This window comes from Mus caroli, chromosome 7 (assembly GCF_900094665.2).
Source record: "Mus caroli chromosome 7, CAROLI_EIJ_v1.1, whole genome shotgun sequence".
NCBI lineage: Eukaryota > Metazoa > Chordata > Mammalia > Rodentia > Muridae > Mus > Mus caroli.
In genome coordinates this window covers 83,369,286-83,386,827 of record NC_034576.1, presented here as the reverse complement: position 1 = coordinate 83,386,827, position 17,542 = coordinate 83,369,286, and the positions used below count along the sequence as shown (strand labels likewise).

Sequence of the window (17,542 nt, the reverse complement as noted above, 5' to 3'; positions counted from 1 at the left end):
CCTAGTGTCTTACAAAAGAAACACAAAGCCGGGCATGGTGGCCCACACCTTTAGTCCTAGCACTCAGGAGGCAGAGGCAGGCAGATTTCTGAGTTCGAGGCCAGCCTGGTCTACAAAGTGAGTTCCAGGACAGCCAGGGCTATACAGAGAAACCCTGTCTCGAAAAAACAAAACAAAAAAACAAAACAATAACAACAACAACAAAAAAAAACCCACCAAGGAAAGTAACTCATTAAGGCAATTTACTCTTACCAATGGGTATATAACCACTCAGACCAGGTGAGCAAGCACACTGGGTTGGAACATCACTTAATTTTTATCCTAACACTGTATTTATTGGTGGGAGCTGGACCTCACAATCTAATGTGATTGGCTAATCATACTGGGCATAAAGAGTGTTAGGTCTCAAGGAAACCCAGGACAAATGGCTAACTGGGGTGCCTGTTTAACATATTAAAGCCAGGGCAAGCCCCAGTCTCTCTCAACATCACCAATACCTGTTACAAAGTTATGGCTCCTCTCAGTGCTTCTCATTCTATCCCTTCCCTGAACCTCTCCGGCCCCGAGCTTTCCCTTCCCTACCCACAGCTTCTCTGATTCCTATCTTTTCCCAGCCATTTTGGCTACATGGTCTTTTTGGTCTCTGGATTCCCAGGTACCCTCTTTGCTCCCTCTCTCTTCTCTTCCTCTCATGCTGCCTGACCCCCTTCTCTCCTCTCATGGTCCAGTTCAGTCCGGACCCTTCAAGATGCCTCTGGCTGTTTTCTCCCTCCTATCTACAGTAACCTTCTCCTCAACCCATACCTAGAAGCAGCCTCATTTTTGTGTCCTCATTTTTCTCCTTCAAAGGGGAAGAGTGGGATGGAGTCAAGTGTCAGGAATGTCTGGCATCCAGGGACCCGGCAAACAGACAAGTTTTACAAGATGGGGGCCATTTTTATAATACTGGTCTTGGGCTGACCATCCTGATAGGAAAGAGTGCGTCTCATGGGATGGGATACCACAGTGCCCGTCTGAAGGGTAGAGAATAGTTTGTTGTCAGTTCTCTTCATCTGCCATGTGATTATGAAATCAAACTTAAGTTACAGGACTCTGTGATAAGCCCCAGCAAAAGCATTCAGAACGCACGGGTTACTATTTAAATGCAAGCTGCTGCTTTTGCGGCAAAAATTGCCTTTTTCTGACAAGCAGAATACAGACACATGGTTTACTGAACAGAGTTTGTGTTGAGTACAGTTTTCTTTTTTAAATTCAGTTTTAACTGGGCGTGGTGGTGCACGCCTTTAATCCCAGCACTCGGGAGGCAGAGGCAGGCGGATTTCTGAGTTTGAAGACAGCCTGGTCTACAAAGTGAGTTCCAGGACAGCCAGGGCTANACAGAGAAACCCTGTCTCGNAAAAACCAAAAAAAAAAAAAAAAAGTTTAGTTTTATTTTCATTACGTTGATTTTTGCCTGTATGTATGTCCGTGTAAGGGTATTGGATTCTGGAGTTTCAGACAGTTATGAGTTGTCATGTGGTGCTGGGATTCGAACCCAGGTCTTCTAGAAGAACAATCAGTGCTCTTAACTACTGGGCCATCTCTACAGCCTGAGGACAGTTTCTTAATGTTTTCTCTCTAGAAGGATTTCAAGCTTCAGTGTGTGTGTGTGTGTGTGTGTGTGTGTGTGCGTGCACTCGCGTGCACATGTACACATGGAAGCCATAGATTAATGTATGGTATCATCTTCAATTGCATCTCATGTTATTTTTTGAGGCAGAGTCTCTGCCAGGGAATTCTACTGTAGATTCTGACTTCCGAGTGCTGGTAACTGAATCTAGAACTTTGTGTATTCTAAGCAAGTATTCTGTCACCAAGTCACATCTCAATCTTCTCTCCATTCTCCTGGGGGGGGGGGGAAGTATTTCATTTGTGTACTGTATAGAAATTCTCACTTACCTTATAACATTTGTTTGTGTAACTTATTTAAACCTTTCTGATGGGTTTCAAATTAAGTATTCTGAGTGTTTTATCCATCAATATTTTGTTTGAGACAGAATCTCATCCTGTAACCCAGGCTGGTATAGATCTCATTGTAAAGTTCAGGCTGGCCTCAAACTTCCCATAATCCTCCTGCCTCACACTCTCATGTACTAGGATTTCAGGTGTGAACCATGATTCCTGGTTCTTCCATTTCAATGTCACGTGGGAAGAGGGCTATCTGCACCAGTATGAAGAGGGCTGTCTGCATTAACGTAAGTCCTTATGTTTTAACTCATTTTTGCAGCATTAATATTCAGAACGTACCCTGTGGTTTATTCATTTTCCTGTTGTCATTCAGGTCACTTCAGGAGGGGTCATTGTTACAGACGTTTTTCTTGAATGTTTTGTATGGTACATCTTATGTAAACATTTCTCTGGGAATGGCGTTCTGAGGGCAAAGCATAAGTGTGTAACTGATCAGATTATTTTCAATTTATCAACCAAAGTGGCTGTATTGAGTTCCTTTCTCAGCAGCAGACATCAGTGAACCCTTGATTTTGTCAGACCATCAAATATGATGTGCGCAAAGTGATATCTTATTATGGCTCTAACATACATTTCCTTAATTAGTAGGAAGATCAAACTTTTACAAGTTTATTTCTTGTTCATAGTATCTCTTTGGAGAGTTCTGTGTGCATTAAGGAACCATTATCAAGTCCCTATTAATGTGACAGACCCTGGGTTTAACCCTCAACATCATACTAACTAAGCAAATCAATAATAAGCAAGCAACAACAAGTATTTTGCTCTACTTAAAATATCCCTGACAGATGGGATGTTCTTTGAGCTCTGTAATTGGTCTTTTCTACATCTTGGGCTGAACTCATTGTTATTTTATCTGGCTTTACATTCATTTGAGTTCTTGTCTTCAGGGTGGAGAGTGTGTTTAGGTTCTTTCTTTCCTCTAATCATATTTCATCTCTGCTTGTAAAATCTAAAATACATTTCATTTAAGACAGGGTCTGTTGTATCCAGGCTGGCCTTGAACTCTTGATGTACCCACAGATGACATTAAATTTAGGATTACCCTGCCTCTACTTCTACAGCTGGCAACCACTCCCCCCTCTTCCCCCGTAAACAGCTACATCCCCTGATGTACTTTTTAAACAGGCTGTTCTTGAACTCACAATAGCTGAGACAGGCTTTTAACTTCTGATTCTCCTGCATCTTCCTTCCAAGTGCTAGGATTATAACCAAGTACCATTAGGCACGGCTTACTTTAAGGTTGAACTTAAGGCTGTTTCAAAGGTTCTGCCTCAGCCTGACTTTCCTGCCTCCTGCCTTACATCTTGGATTCTTGGTTTATAATGAAGTCTCACTCCTAATGCTTGGCTCCTTGCTCTGCAGCCAGGATAATAAAATAGGCGGCTATTTTAGTTCCTATCAGATTCTTTCTACATAAAAAAAGTTTTAAATTAGATCTACTTATTTATTTCATTAGATATTTGTGTGTGTGTTTGCTCCTATATGTGTGTGCATTCCCACATGTGCACTTGCTGGCATCCCTCATATATGCCACAGTATGCATGTGGAAATGAAAGCCCAATTCATGGTGGGTCCTGGGGACGGAAGTCAGGTTGTCAGGCTTGGTGACAAGTGTGTTTACCTGGTAAGTCTTCTCCCCAGCCCCTAATGAGTCACACACACACACACCCGTCCCCCTCCTCTTTGGCTGTTTGAGCTAGGATTTCTTTGTGTAGCCTTGGCTGTCCTACTTCACACTCACAGAGACCCACCCGCCTCTGCCTCCCGAGTGCTGGGATTAAAGGATGTGTGCCACCACCGCCAGCTCCTTTTGAGATTCTTTAAGATGCTGTCTAGGGCTCCGGAAGCCAGAAGTTTGCTTTTATTTTCTGTGCAGGAATTTTGCCCTAAATCTGTTATTTCTGTCTGGGTGAATTGGATTCAACTGAGGAAAAGGAGAAACATGTAAATGCCAGGCCTTCATTTTAAACATAGGCCTCAGAAGATTCTGCTCTGACGGAGGCCGAGGCCTGTCAGACCGAGTGCTTGCCCAACTCCACTCTGTGGCTCTTTATCAACCTTAACTCAATAGAAGCCCATAACTCATCTGTCACATGTAGGCCCAGGCCAGGCTCCTAGAGACGCAGATATAAATGTGACAACTATCTTGAAGAGGACCACATAAACTGGTTGGGAGAGACAGAGGTACAGCTAAAAAAGGATTTTTTATTTTAAGATTTAAAATTTTAGTAGGGCCTAACATCCCAGCACTCTAGGAGAGGCAGGTGGATCTGTATGAGTACGAGGCCAGCCTGGGCTACAGAGTGAATTCCAGGCCTGCCAAGGCTAATGGTCAGACTCTGCCTATCTCAAAGAAATTTAAGAATGTTATGTGCATGAGCGTTCTGCATATCATGGTATGTATATTTGTATACCATGTATACATGTATGCCCGATGATGCTCTCAGAGATTGAAGGGAGCATCCGATCCCCCGAGACTGTAGTCATGGATGGTTGTGAGTCACCATGTGGGTGCTAGCAACCAAACCTGGAGCCTCTGCAAAGGCGACTTGTGCTTTTAACCACTCAGCCGTCTCCGGGCCCTGAGCTGAGACAGTCTGATAGAAAGCCTCAGCCCAGCATGGAGCTGCCTCCCAAATTCTGGCATTCAAGGTGTGCCACTGCTAGCTTGTCTGCTTTCAAAGGGCTTTAAGTGTTAGCTTGTTATTATTGTGTGTGGGCATGCACATGTGTGGTGGTCCAAGGACAACATTTCTCTTTCACCTTTATGTAGATTTCAGGATTGAACTCAGATTGTTAGGCTCGAGGAGGGGGTCTTACCCACTATTCTGCTCCAATGGACCTGTTTTTTTTGTTTTGTTTTGTTTTGTTTTGTTTTGTTTTGTTTTGTTTTGTTTTCTGGCAAAGGGTCTGTGCTGGTTAATTTATTGTCAACTTGACACACAAACTGGAGACACCTGGGAAGAGGGAACCTCAATTGAGGAACAGCCTCCATCAGATTGGCCTATTGGCAGGTCTGGGGGTTATTTTCTTGATTAATGATTAATGTGGGAGGGCTCAACTACTGTGGGCAGTGACACCCCTGGGCAGGTGGTCATGGGCTGTATAAAAAAAATAATAAACTAAAAAACAAACAAACAAACCAACAACAGCAATAACAAGCAAGCTGAGCAAGCTATGGAGAGCGATCACTCTAAAGCAGCATTCCCTTTCTGCTTTACAAACCAGTTCTGCCTGTAGGCTCCTGCTGTGCGGTCCTGCTTGGCTTCTCTTGATGATGAACTCCAGTCATAAGATGAAATGAACCCTTTCCTTTTCAAATTGGTTTTGGTCAATATGTTTTCCTTTTTCTGTTTTTGTTGTTACTTTTCTTTTTCCAAGATTTAAAAAAAAATTTTTTTAAATAGTGTGTGTGTGTGTGTGTGTGTGTGGTGTGTGTGTGTGTGTGTGTGTGGTGTGCCCGTGAGGCACATGACATGCATTTGTGAATGTCAGTGCAGTTGCCCATGGAGGTTAGAGGAGCAGGACCTCCCTAGAGCTGGGGTTAGGGGCAGTTGGGAGTTGGCCTATGTGAGAGCTGGGAATGGAACTTGGGTCCTCTGCAGGAGCAGCCTGCGGAGCTGTTTCTCCCTCTGCTTGGTCAGTGTTTTTCACAGCATCATGAAAGACTAGGAGAGGATCTTATGTAACACAGGCTAGTTTTGAACTTGCTATGTAGTTGAGACTAGCCTTGAACTTCTGATTCTCCTACCTCCACCTCTCAGTCACTGGGATTCTGTGCATGTGCTGCCATGCCCATCAGTACCTAGTTTAGCCAATATCAGTCCCTGAGAACAAGGAGTATCAAAGGAGAAAAGCACTCTAGTGCCTCTCATCCAGAGCATCCCCCATCATCCAGCAGCCCAAGGTACATAAAAAAGAGAGGAGATGACATTCTCCCAGGGGCACGGCATGCTTCCAGAGTCCACTTTGACTTTAGGAAACATTGTGTGGCTTCTGCTCCTGGAGAAGACTGGAGTGAGGACAGCCAGGCAGTCAGAAGGGCCACATTCACATGGTCACACCCACATGTACCCTCCTGACATCCTGGCTTTGTTAACTTCCCTTCCATAACTCTCTGTCTCTCTGTCTCTCTCTCTGTCTCTGTCTCTCTCTTGTCTCCCCCCAGCAGTTCTCAACCTGTGAGTCTCAACCTCTTTCAGGGTTGAATATCAAATACCTGGCATTTCAGATATTTACATCACAACTCATAACAGTAGCAAAATTACAGTTATGAAGTAGCAATAAAAATAATTTTATGGTTGGGGGTCACCACAGCATGTGGATTAAAGGGTTGTTGCTTTAGGAAGGTTGAGAACCACTGCCTGAAAACCTTAATCAAGCAACATTTCTAGAAAACCTCTTTATATGACCTAGTAAAAAGTTTTTACTGAGATGTGGTGGTATATACACCTGTAATCCCAGCACTCAGGAAGTAGAGGCAGGAGGATTGGCACAGTTTGAGACCAGTTTGGTCGACAAAGAGAGTCCTAGGCCAGCCAAGGCTACATAGTTAAACCCTGTTACAAACAAATAAACCTGAAAAACAAAATGAAGCAGAGATGTGAAACGCTGGAGCAAGAAAAGGTGCTTGTTACCAAGTCTAGGATGTGGTAGAAGGAAAGAAGTGATCGATTCCGGGAAGTTGTCCTCTGACCTCCTCATGTATGTATAAGTACACACACACACACACACACACACACACACTATACAGCAAATAATAACAGCAAAGTTCCTGGCATGGTGGCACACACCTTTAATCCCAGTCTCAGGAGGTAGAAGCAGGCAGAGCTCTCTGAGTTTGAGGCCAGCCTGGTCTACAAAGTGAGTTCCAGGACAGCCAGGACTGGTCCACAGTTCTGTCTCAAAAACTCTGTCTCAAAAAACCAAACTAACTAACCAACCAACCAACCAAACAAACAAACCAAACCAAACAAAAAACAAATAAACAAACAAAAAGACCAAAACCAAAACCAGCAAAGCAAAGCAAAGCAAAGCAAAACAAAACAAAACAGCAAAAGAGTACCATCACCAAAACTGCAACACAACACAGCACAACACCAGCTTACCTTAGCTTTAGTCCCAGATCTCTGTCACAAAATTGGAAAGTTCCTTGAGAGTACTTTGACCATCTGTGGCTACTACATCTTCTGTCTGTTTGAGACAGGGGCTCACTATCGGACCCTGGTGGTCTGGAACTCACTGTATAGACAACTGCCTCAAATTTGTGACAATCCTGGGAATAAGGCCTGCACCGCCACACCTGGCTTGTGACCATCATATTCTTTGCTGAGGCTTCACAGATCTGTCAACAGGACTTGTAAGGTGACTGCTGCCTGGAAAGACACAGTGTATCCGTGGAGAACAGAGCTCATTCTTGGAGGCTTTGGGCCAAGTGCAGTTTAAATTCTGGCAGTATTCATATTTAATCTTCAGAAAAGGAGTTAAGACAGATCTCGGTTCCTTGAATTGCAGAATTCTACACACACACACACACACACACACACACACACGTTAGAGCACACACAGCCATACAGACACACACCACATACACAGAGACATACACTAAATAAAAATTTCTTTGTAAAAAATGAGATGGTGGGCTGGTGAGATGGCTCAGTGGGTAAGAGCACCCGACTGCTCTTCCGAAGGTCCTGAGTTCAAATCAACCACATGGTGGCTCACAACCACCCGAAATGAGATCTGATGCCCTCTTCTGGTGTGTCTGAAGACAGCTACAGTGTACTTACATATAATAAATAAATAAATCTTTAAAAAAAATGAGATGGTGCATATCAAATACTCATAAGAGGACCTAAATGGCTGGGCATATAGTGCATGTTTGATGTGTATGAGATCCTGGATTTGGTGGCCAGAACTACCAGAACAATGTCGTGTTACAGAAAAAAACTGCATCTAGAAGGCCAGTGCTATGAGTTAGCTATTGATACTTATAATTCATTGTCATCCCTGGAGACCTGCGGGGGCAATCTTGTCTCAGAACCTGCTCTGCATTGAACTGTGCTATCTCTGGCTCTAATTACTTCCCTTTTCCCCACTCTTTTGAGTGTTAGGGTTCCCTAGAGAACAGAACTGGTAGAACAGATGTCTATAACAAGGCAGGTGCATTGATTCGTTTTATGTGATTCTACCTGCACGGTTGGAGGGCGGGGAGCCTGAAAACACCGCAGCTGCTCAGTCTGCACAGATGGATGCCTCAGTAGTCCTAAATGGTGCTGACTTCCTGGGTGACTCCTGGACAGCCCTGGTCTTCAGTCTGCATTGGGAGGCTGAGGCAGCTGCGTGCTAATGGCAGGGACAGTGGCTTTGACCAGACAAAGGAGATCAAACAATTGACACCTTTTCTGGAACTTCCCTGGAGGTGGACCATCCTGGGAGGTCCTGCCCACCCTGGGTGGGCTTTCTTCCTCAGTTGTCCTTCATGGAAATATCCTATAGACCTTCTCAAAGTATTTTTTAGTTGAGTCCAGAGCCAATCAAATTGGCAGTTAAGATTAACCATCACAGAGCACATTTGATCCCAGCACTCTAGAGGCAGAGGCAGGTGGACCTCTGAGTTTGAGGCTAGCCTAGTCTACAGAGAGAGAGAGTTCTAGGGCTACAGAGAGAAAGGCTGTTTCAAAACTACTCCTTCCCCCAATATTAACCAACACAATTTGTCTCTCCCTCTTTCTGATGTTTTTAGTTGAGATGTCAACAAAGACCAATGGCGGAGCTCGAAGGAAGCCTTTGTGGTGGTGTCCTGTCACTTGGTAGGTGCAGCTCTCTTCCTTCCACCTCTAGAATTAGGTTATCCAGGGTGTTCAGTGAACAGGACAAAGAAATGAACTCTGCCTGTGTAACCAGATTATTATGGGCTACCTCTAACCTGTCAGAAAGAAGCAAGGTGCTCAGCTAGCTCATAGTTTTTATTTATACAAGCTTTTCTCATTAGTTTACTTGACAGTGCTATTTAGGAGCCACCTCAGACTCCTCTTCAAATATCCAAAATGTCCCTGGGAACTTATATTAGTTTTCTATCAAAATCCAAGTACGTGGCTGCTTCCTTTCTTCCTCCTTCTCCTCCTCCTCTTCTTCCTCCTCTTTCTCTGCCACCATCTTCTTCTTCCCACTCCCATTCCCACTCCTATTCCTATTCTTCTTTGGAGACAGAGTTTTGCTATGTAGCCCAGATTGGCCTCAAACTCACGGCAATCCTCCTGCCTTTATCTCCTGAGCACTAGGATTATAGGCGTGAACCACCATGCCCAGTTTATCAAGTTCCTGGGGACTAAACACAGGGTTCTAGTATACTCTCTATCAACTGAGCCACATTCCATCTCTGATGTCACCCATTTTTAAGCAATGATAGGTTTCTTCTCTGTGTGCTTTTTTTTCATGCGGTGCTTAGCTAGTTGGCTTCCGTCTGTTTGCTTTGTGCTGATTCTCCACCTCCCTTGCTCTCAGAAGCACATACACGTGAGCAGCTTTCCATTTAACTTTGGGGATGTATGATTTCTGAAGTGTTATTGGGAACCCAGTAAGAAAGTGACTGAAGGAAGGCAGCAACATCCCATTTGGGTCTGGGACATTAAGTGGGAATGCCCCAGGCAGATGAGAAGCTAAGGTTATTCCAGGCTATCTTAGTCAGGGTTTCTATTCCTGCACAAACATCATGACCAAGAAACAAGTTGGAGAGGAAAGGGTTTATTCAGCTTACACTTCCACATTGCTGTTCCAAGGAAGTCAGGATTGGAACTCAAGCAGGTCAGAAAGCAGGAGCTGATGCAGAGGCCATGGAGGGATGTTCATTACTGGCTTGCTTCTCCTGGCTTGCTCAGTCTGCTCTCTTATAGAACCAAGACTACCAGCCCAGAGATGGTCCCACCCACAGGGGCCTTTCCCCTTGATCACTAATTGAGAAAATGCCTTACAGTTAGATCTCATGGAGGCATTTCCTCAACTGAAGCTCCTTTCTCTGTGATAACTCCAGCTGTGTCAAGTTGACACAAAACTAGCCAGTACACAGGCCAAGGGAAACCCCTGTCATGGGTGCTTATCTCTAGCCATTGTGTTAATATTGCCCACTCCCATCAGCTTATAGATCTCTTGAGGTCATGAACCCATATGAGTTCCTAAAATGACCAGATAGCTCATTATTTTGCCGTTTGATGCCTACTTATGGATTGATTTGGTATGTAAAGAACTTTCTTTGTGTTTGTGCTCACTGTGATATTGTATTTCTAGTATTTCACTGTAGAGAACATAGAGACGTAAACAAACAAGTTCCACAAGTCCAGTAAACCTCACTACCTAGAGAGTCCACTGTTAATATATTGTCCTGGGTGCTTCTCTTTTCTTTTTTGAGACAGGATCACATCATGTAGCTCTGGTTTGTCTAGAACTCTCTATGTAGACCAGGCTGCCCTGGACTTCATAGCTGTCTGCCTGTCTCTGCCCCTAGGCATGAAAGACAAGCACACCATTCATCGCCGAATCTCTCCCTTCTGACCAAGAGAGGTTCTTGGACCTATTATTCTTCTGTCTTAGCCTACTGAGATCAGGGCTATACAGATGCATGTCACTATTCCTGACTGTTCTTTCTTTCTCTCTTTCTCTTTCTCTCTCTCTCTCTCTCTCCTCCTCCTCCTCCTCCTCCTCCTTCTTTCTTCTTCTTAGAAAGAGTCTGAGGTAGCCCAGGCTGGCTTCAAACTCAGTATGTATCAACGGCTAGCCTTGAGCTCCTGATCCTCCTGCCTCTTCCTCCCAAGGACTGGGGTTATAGGTGTGTATTGCTGCCGTTGGATGTCTTTATATTTTAAAGCAAAAACTGTATCATAATTTGCTTGTGAGTTCAGAATTTATCTTCATTTAAACATCAGAATCCTGATGTCTCTTGCTCACCCAGCTTCCTACTAAAGAACTGTAGATTCTCTTCTGCGTATGGTGGCATGTCTCAGACAACCCACACAAGTTGAAAATACAGTGAGCTGAAAAATGTGCAGGTGCCACAGCTTAATCTCCCTGCCCAGAGTACGGATGCTACCCCTCAGCACGACATCTGCCCACTATCTCTAGCCCAAGGAAGAAAATGACAACTTAAAATTTGAAGTCTGGTTTCTATTGAGCCTGTATCTTTTACAGCATCAAAAAATTGAAAAGAATCTCTTCATTTGTTACTTTGTGTTGCAACAAGTTCTTACTATGTGACTCAAGCTGGCTTCAAATTTGCTATTCTCCTGTGTTAGCCCTCCCATGTGCTATGATTAATGTATATGTACCTCCATGCTGAGTGGTGATTAGAGCCATTCTAAGACCAGGGGCTATCAACTCTAATATCCAGTTCTGTATTCTCTATTCTTAATTGGCATTTATAGTTCAAGGGCAACCCACCTATGGGCTCATATACTAATAAGGTAAAAAGATGAGCTGAAATAATTACATGTCACTCCTGATCCTCCTGCCTCTTTCTCCCAAGGAACCATTACCATAGACTTTGTATCTGTCTCTCTACAAATCCCAGGCTGGAATTCACAATCGAAGGCAGGCCAGGCTGGAGTGGCCCTAAAGAGCTTCAACCCTGTGCTCAGTGACTTTAGACCAGAATTGCTCTAATTTTTATAGCAGAGATGGCAGGACTAATTCTCACATTCAAGATGGCTCCTATTAACCTAGACTTGTATAGCATAGGACCTGGACTGCCCTCTTTTGAACCTCACGAATTACACACCTGGAGCTGTACACACACAAAAAACCTTCATCCTAACATAGGAAGACACCTGTCTCCTTGTCCCATGTGACCCCTTTATTATTAACCTACAGGTAGTTCTCTACTTGCCATTAGATAATTGGATGAATTAAAAAGAAAATCAAATATAGTTTTGTAGACATTCTTTTAAATGCTTGAAGATACAAAAGTAGCCAAGTTACTGAGTGTAACCCAAATTGTTTGATTTTCAAAAAGCTACTGGTGCTGTCTGGATAGATGCCTCAGAGACGGAGAGAGAGCAGTGGCTGCTCTCCCACAGGACTGGGGTTTGATTCCCAGTGCCCAGATGGGTTACAAATGGCTGTAACTCCAGTCCCAGGGGATTTAATCCCTTCCTCTGGCATCTGAGGGCACCAGGAATGCACATGGAACAGAGACACATGCATAGACAAAGCACCATACACTGGGGCTGGAGTTAAGAACCGATAAGGGGACCTGGGTTTGATTCCCAGTACCCACATGGTAGGTGACAACCAACTGTAACTCCAATTTGAGGGGATCTCCTACCTTCCACTGACCTCAGATGCCAGGTAACCACAAGGCACACATACGTACATAGATAGAACTAGGGCCTCATGCATGCGAGGCAAGTGTTTTGCCTCTCAGTTTATTTTTGGCCCTCTTGTATGCTTTCTCTTTCCTGCTTCTTTATAGACAGAATCTTGAACACACCTGCCTACCCCAGGTTTCGAACTTGCAGTGAGGACTTCTGCCTCTGCCCCAAGAGTACTAAGATGACTGGTGTAGTGCAGTTGCTTATAGATTGTAAATTATCTTCTTCCTTTAGGAGCTCAGGGCTATGGGTGTAGCTTAGTGGCAGAGGGCTTGACTAGGGCATGTCAGGGCATGGGCTGTATCCTAAGCACCATATAAAGTTCTTAATTCTTCATTTATTTATCTTGACACACAGACACACTCTCTACACAGTTCTGGCTGTCCTGGAACTCATTATGTAGACCAGGCTGGCCTTGAACTCACAGAGATCTGTCTGCTATTGTCTCCTGAGTGCTGGGATTAAAGTCGTGCCTCAACATGCCCAACTAAGAAGAAAGTTTGTAAGGAAAGAGCTAGTAAATTGAAAATGGCTGGAACAAAGAGCCTGGAATTGGGTTGTAAAGATGCCCACCTGGCATGGGAAAGTACACAAACTGCACCGTGAAGGGAGTAACAGGAAAAAATACATCTATGACAAGAACTCGGAAGCTGGGTGTGGTGGCACATGCTTTTAGTTCCAGCAATCAGGAGGAAGAGACAGGTGGATCTTCAAGGGTAGCCTTGCCTATTTAGTGGGTTCCAGGACAGCCAGAACTACATAGTGAGACTTGTCCCCCTTCCCAAAGAACTCCGTACTTTGGAAAGAGCATGCTGGCAATCATGATGATCTGGTTGGCACAAGTGAGAATAGAGATTATGATGATCAAAACAGTGTTATCACAGGCTGGGACAGAAACAAAACTAGATGCTTCAGAAATAGAGGTGAGGCGAGGAACCTGGGGTGTGTGTGTGTGACTGGTGATGGAACATTTCCAGAGAGTGGGGCAGGAACAGGATCAACGGTTGACAGCTTTTAGTGTCTGTGAGAGGTCCAAAAATGCACGTTAGATAGTTTGGAACTACTGAGGGGCTTCTAGATGGTCCGGATTGTAAGTAGAAGCCATCAACTGTTTATAGTGAGGGGAAGAGTCCTGAGAATGGGACTTTTACTTTATTATTGTTTTTTTGTTTTGTTTTTTTTTTGTGTTTTTTGTTTTTTGTTTTTGAGGCAGTGTCTCACTCTGTAATCCAGGCTGGTTCAGAATAGAGTTCGGTTGAATACTGGCACTTTAAAAGATCACAAGGGTAAAGAGAAGAGGCATCCTTAATAGGGTCAAGATACCCCCCCCCCCCAAGATCTTGCGAAGAGTACAGATTGTAAAGAGCTGATAACGTGAGCATCGTCATCTCCCAGTTTAAGAGATTGAGCAGTTTTATACTTTAGCACTGCTGGGGAGAACAGAGGCCAGATTGACAGAATGTAGCAGAGAGTAGGAGTGGGAGTCTTTCCTGACAGTGGGTCCTACTTGCTTCCAATAATAACACTCTGGGCCACTTGCAACGGCTCCTTGAAGGAGCCGCGGTGCAGAGGGGGTTAACTCAGCTGTCAGGCGCCTAAAAACGTTTGGATTTCAAGCTGTAGACATTGGCGGCCTTTCAGTCAGAGCCGCAGATAGGGCGACGGCGGAGGAGTGTCGGGACAACGGACCAAGCCGGCCTAGGGACTCGCTTCAGCACCCCGCCTCCTCGCTTCCGCAAGTGGAGATCGAAGCGGGCAGGGGCGGGTCCTGTAATACCGACCACGCCCCTTCCGCTCGCTCGGGGGAGCGCAGCTGGGCGTGGACTCAAGGGCGGGACCTGCGGGGCGGGACCTGCAGGGTGGGGCCGATGGCGCGGGGCGGGGCTCTGAGGACAGCGACAGCCCGCGCACTGGGCAGGAGTTACTGCTGCTACGGTCGCCCGCGTCTTCAAGGTCTCTGCGCTTCCTCACCGGAGACCTGGACTCGGCCGCCATGTCCGCCGCGGAGGAGGTTGATGGCCTGGGTGTGGTCCGGCCGCACTATGGCTGTGAGTGCCCGGGGCTTGGGGGTGCGCGGGCGAGGGACCAAGCTCGAGTTTTCCCAGGGGCTCAGCCGGGCGGGTGCGCGGGGTGGCTTGGGACCGCACGGACCCGGAAGAGCAGCTGGCTGTATGGCTGGTAGCAAGGTTGGCGCCCGAGCCTTCTCGAGCTCCGGAGGCGGCGGGTAGAAACCTGGAGGCCTCAGTCTTCGCTAGGCGCTGCGGCAGGGGAGCCCCACCCAGCTCCTCCACCGGTTAGTTCTACTGAGATTGGGGAAGACGGCCTAGGGTGAGGTGGCAGGAGAACTGACTGTGCAGGGCGTGTCCTGGGCACTGGACCCAGGGGTTCTGCTCGGGCGTGGTGGGAAGGTGCTGCCGGGATTGCTGCCTGCGAGGGTGACCCAGGGCGCAGACCCGCGCAGCCTCAGGCTGGCTGCGAGGTGCAGTTTTAGGCAAGCAGCTTATGCTTTCTGCTGCTGGGTTCTTTCTTTAGCATTTCAAAAGTAAAATTAAAACATAAGCACACCCAAACCGGCTCCCCCCACTTCCTCATTTTCTGTGACTATCCCTGCAACATTAGTAAACTAACCAGCTGTACGTGGGATAGTAGTTACCGAGGGTCCCTTTGAGGCTCAGGTTTAGATTTTTATGTTTTGGGAAAAGTACTTTCTTAAAGGATACTTTAACACATCCAGTTATGCATTGGATAGTGTTATAATGTGTGCCACGTTTGTGAAATTAGGGATGAAAAAGATCAAACCGTGCCTTCAAAGCCTGTCAGAGAAAGACAGGTGTACAGAGGATTGATAATTAGATGAGGGGTTGGGAATTTAGCCCAGTGGTAGAGTGCTTGCTTAGCAAGTGCAAGTCCTCGGCTCCAAGAAAAAAACCAATAAGGTGCAATAAAGATAAACGATGCATGAACTAACTCTACCTGGGTATAAAGAGTAATGGGGGTGAAGAGAAGGGAGTTAACAAGGCCATGGGAACGCAGGTGCTGACTTTTAAACAGAGGCTTGGAGGATGCAGTGTGGGGCAGGGTGAGCAAGACATGACTTTGAGAGGGCAGACACAAACTAAATATGGTATTGGAGAATATAGGGTTACTGTACGTGGACCGATTGGCATCGAAGTGCAGAGGTGGAATTGAAAGGGAGAGGAGAAAAGTAAAAAGGATTTCCTGAAGTAGCCCAGGCTAGAGTGAGAATATCTTTGATTGCCTTCCCAAGAAGTTATCCCTTGGGAGGACAGTGGAGAAGGCAGATGGCTACAAGGTAAAGTCCACAGGCCCTGGAGTCAGGTGGGCTGCAAATGCCCTTGATTAGCCCTCCCGCTGAGTTCTTCCAGCCTCAGTGTCCTCAGCTGTCAAATAGTGGTGATCACAGGATGGGTCTGGGCTAGAGTAGGAGCATGTGTGTAAACTGTGTAGTCCAGGAGCTTTGGTTATGAAGAGAGGGGAGAGTGTGACCAACAAGGATAGACTATAGTTGATACCTCTTGAAGCTACAAGAAAATGTAGTACATATATATTTAAAACACTTAAAATTTTGGTTCCTTGAGAATTTCTTTTTTTTTTTTTTTTTTTGGTTTTTCGAGACAGGGTTTCTATGTGTAGCCCTGGCTCTCCTGGAGCTCACTTTGTAGACCAGGCTGGCCTCGAACTCAGAAATCCGCCTGCCTCTGCCTCCCGAGTGGAGAATTTCTTTTTTAAAGACTTATTTATTTATTTTATGTATATGAGTACACTGTAGCTGTACAGATGGTTGTGAGCCTTCATGTGGTTGTTGGGAATTGAGTTTTTAGGACCTCTGCTCGCTCTGATCAACCCCTCTCACTCAGGCCCAAAGATTTATTTATTATTATAAATAAGTACACTGTAGCTGTCTTCAGACGCACCAGAAGATCTCATTATGGGTGGTTGTGAGCCACCATGTTGTTGCTGGGATTTGAACTCAGAACCTTCGGAAGAGCAGTCAGTGCTCTTACCCACTGAGCCATCTTGCCAGGCCCACATAGCATGTGGGTTTTGTTTTGTTTTGTTTTTAAGATTTATTTATTTATTCATTTATTTTATGTATGTGAGTACACTGTAGCTGTCTTCAGACACACCAGAAGAGGGCATCAGATCCCATTATAGATAGCTGTGAGCCACCATGTGGTTGCTGGGAACTGAAGTCAGGACCTCTGCAAGAGCAGTCAGTGCTCATGACCACTGAGTCCACTCCTTGAGAATTTCATAATATAAAAAATGAAATGTGATCATATCTATCTCCTATCTCTCCCCTCCAATGATTTATCTGAAACTGTATCTCACTGTATAATTCTGGCTGACCTGAACTTATTGTTTAAGACAGTCTGGCCCTGGACTCAGAAATCTGCCTGCCTCTGCCTTCCAAATGCTTGTGTTATCACACCTGGATCTTTTTCTTTAAGGAAATTCTTTTATGTGTTTGGGTGATTAACCGGCTTGCATAATGTCTGTGCACCATGTGTGTACCTGGTACCTGCAGAGCCCAGAAGAGAATGTCTGATTCTCTGAATCTGGAGTTATAACTCATGAGCCTTCCTGTGGTGTGGGTGCTGGGAATTGAACGTAGGTCCTCTGTAAGAACAGCCAATCCTCTTAACTGCTGAGCCATCTCTCCAGCCCCTAGGCTCTCTAAAATAAAAAAAAAAAACAAAAAAAACACTAAGTGCAGCTAGTGCTGCCCCTGTGTGTATGAGTGTCTTGACTGTCCATCGGGGCATGGGCAGCTAGCTAACTAGTGGCCTCTTTCCCATATGTACATAAAGAAATGATTTTATATGTATGAGTGCATGCATGTATGTATGTGCAGGACATACATACCTGGTGTCCTGGGAGGTCAGAAACAGGGCATTGGATCCCCTTGAACTAGAATTACAGATGCTTGTGAGCAGCCTATAGGTGTTAGAAACCCAGGTCAACAAGTGCTCTTAACTGCTGACATGTCTCTACGACGACCCCTTACCACCACCACCCCCCACATATATAATATATAATATATATATGTGTGTGTGTGTGTGTGTATGGTAAGATGAATGTAGTTGAAACCATATGGTTTGTTTTTAGGAAAATCATTTGTAGTGCCCCTGGCTACCCATATATCCGCCTGT

General features: G+C 45.3%; 1 protein-coding gene across 2 annotated transcripts in view; it reads left to right on the top strand.

Moving 5' to 3' along the window:
* Positions 1–2,136: 2,136 nt before the first annotated feature.
* Iqgap1 (IQ motif containing GTPase activating protein 1) overlaps positions 2,137–17,542 on the top strand; it is a 104,738-nt gene continuing 89,332 nt past the window's right edge. Inside the window, exons 1-2 of one of the 2 annotated variants that reach the window (XM_021168909.2) lie at positions 2,137–2,234; positions 8,753–8,819. In XM_021168909.2, the coding sequence (XP_021024568.1) occupies positions 2,154–2,234; positions 8,753–8,819 (148 nt within the window). In that variant the 5' untranslated portion in view covers positions 2,137–2,153. Of the gene's footprint in view, positions 2,235–8,752; positions 8,820–14,231; positions 14,417–17,542 lie in introns of those variants that run through there. The other variant, XM_021168910.1, reaches the window with a different exon arrangement.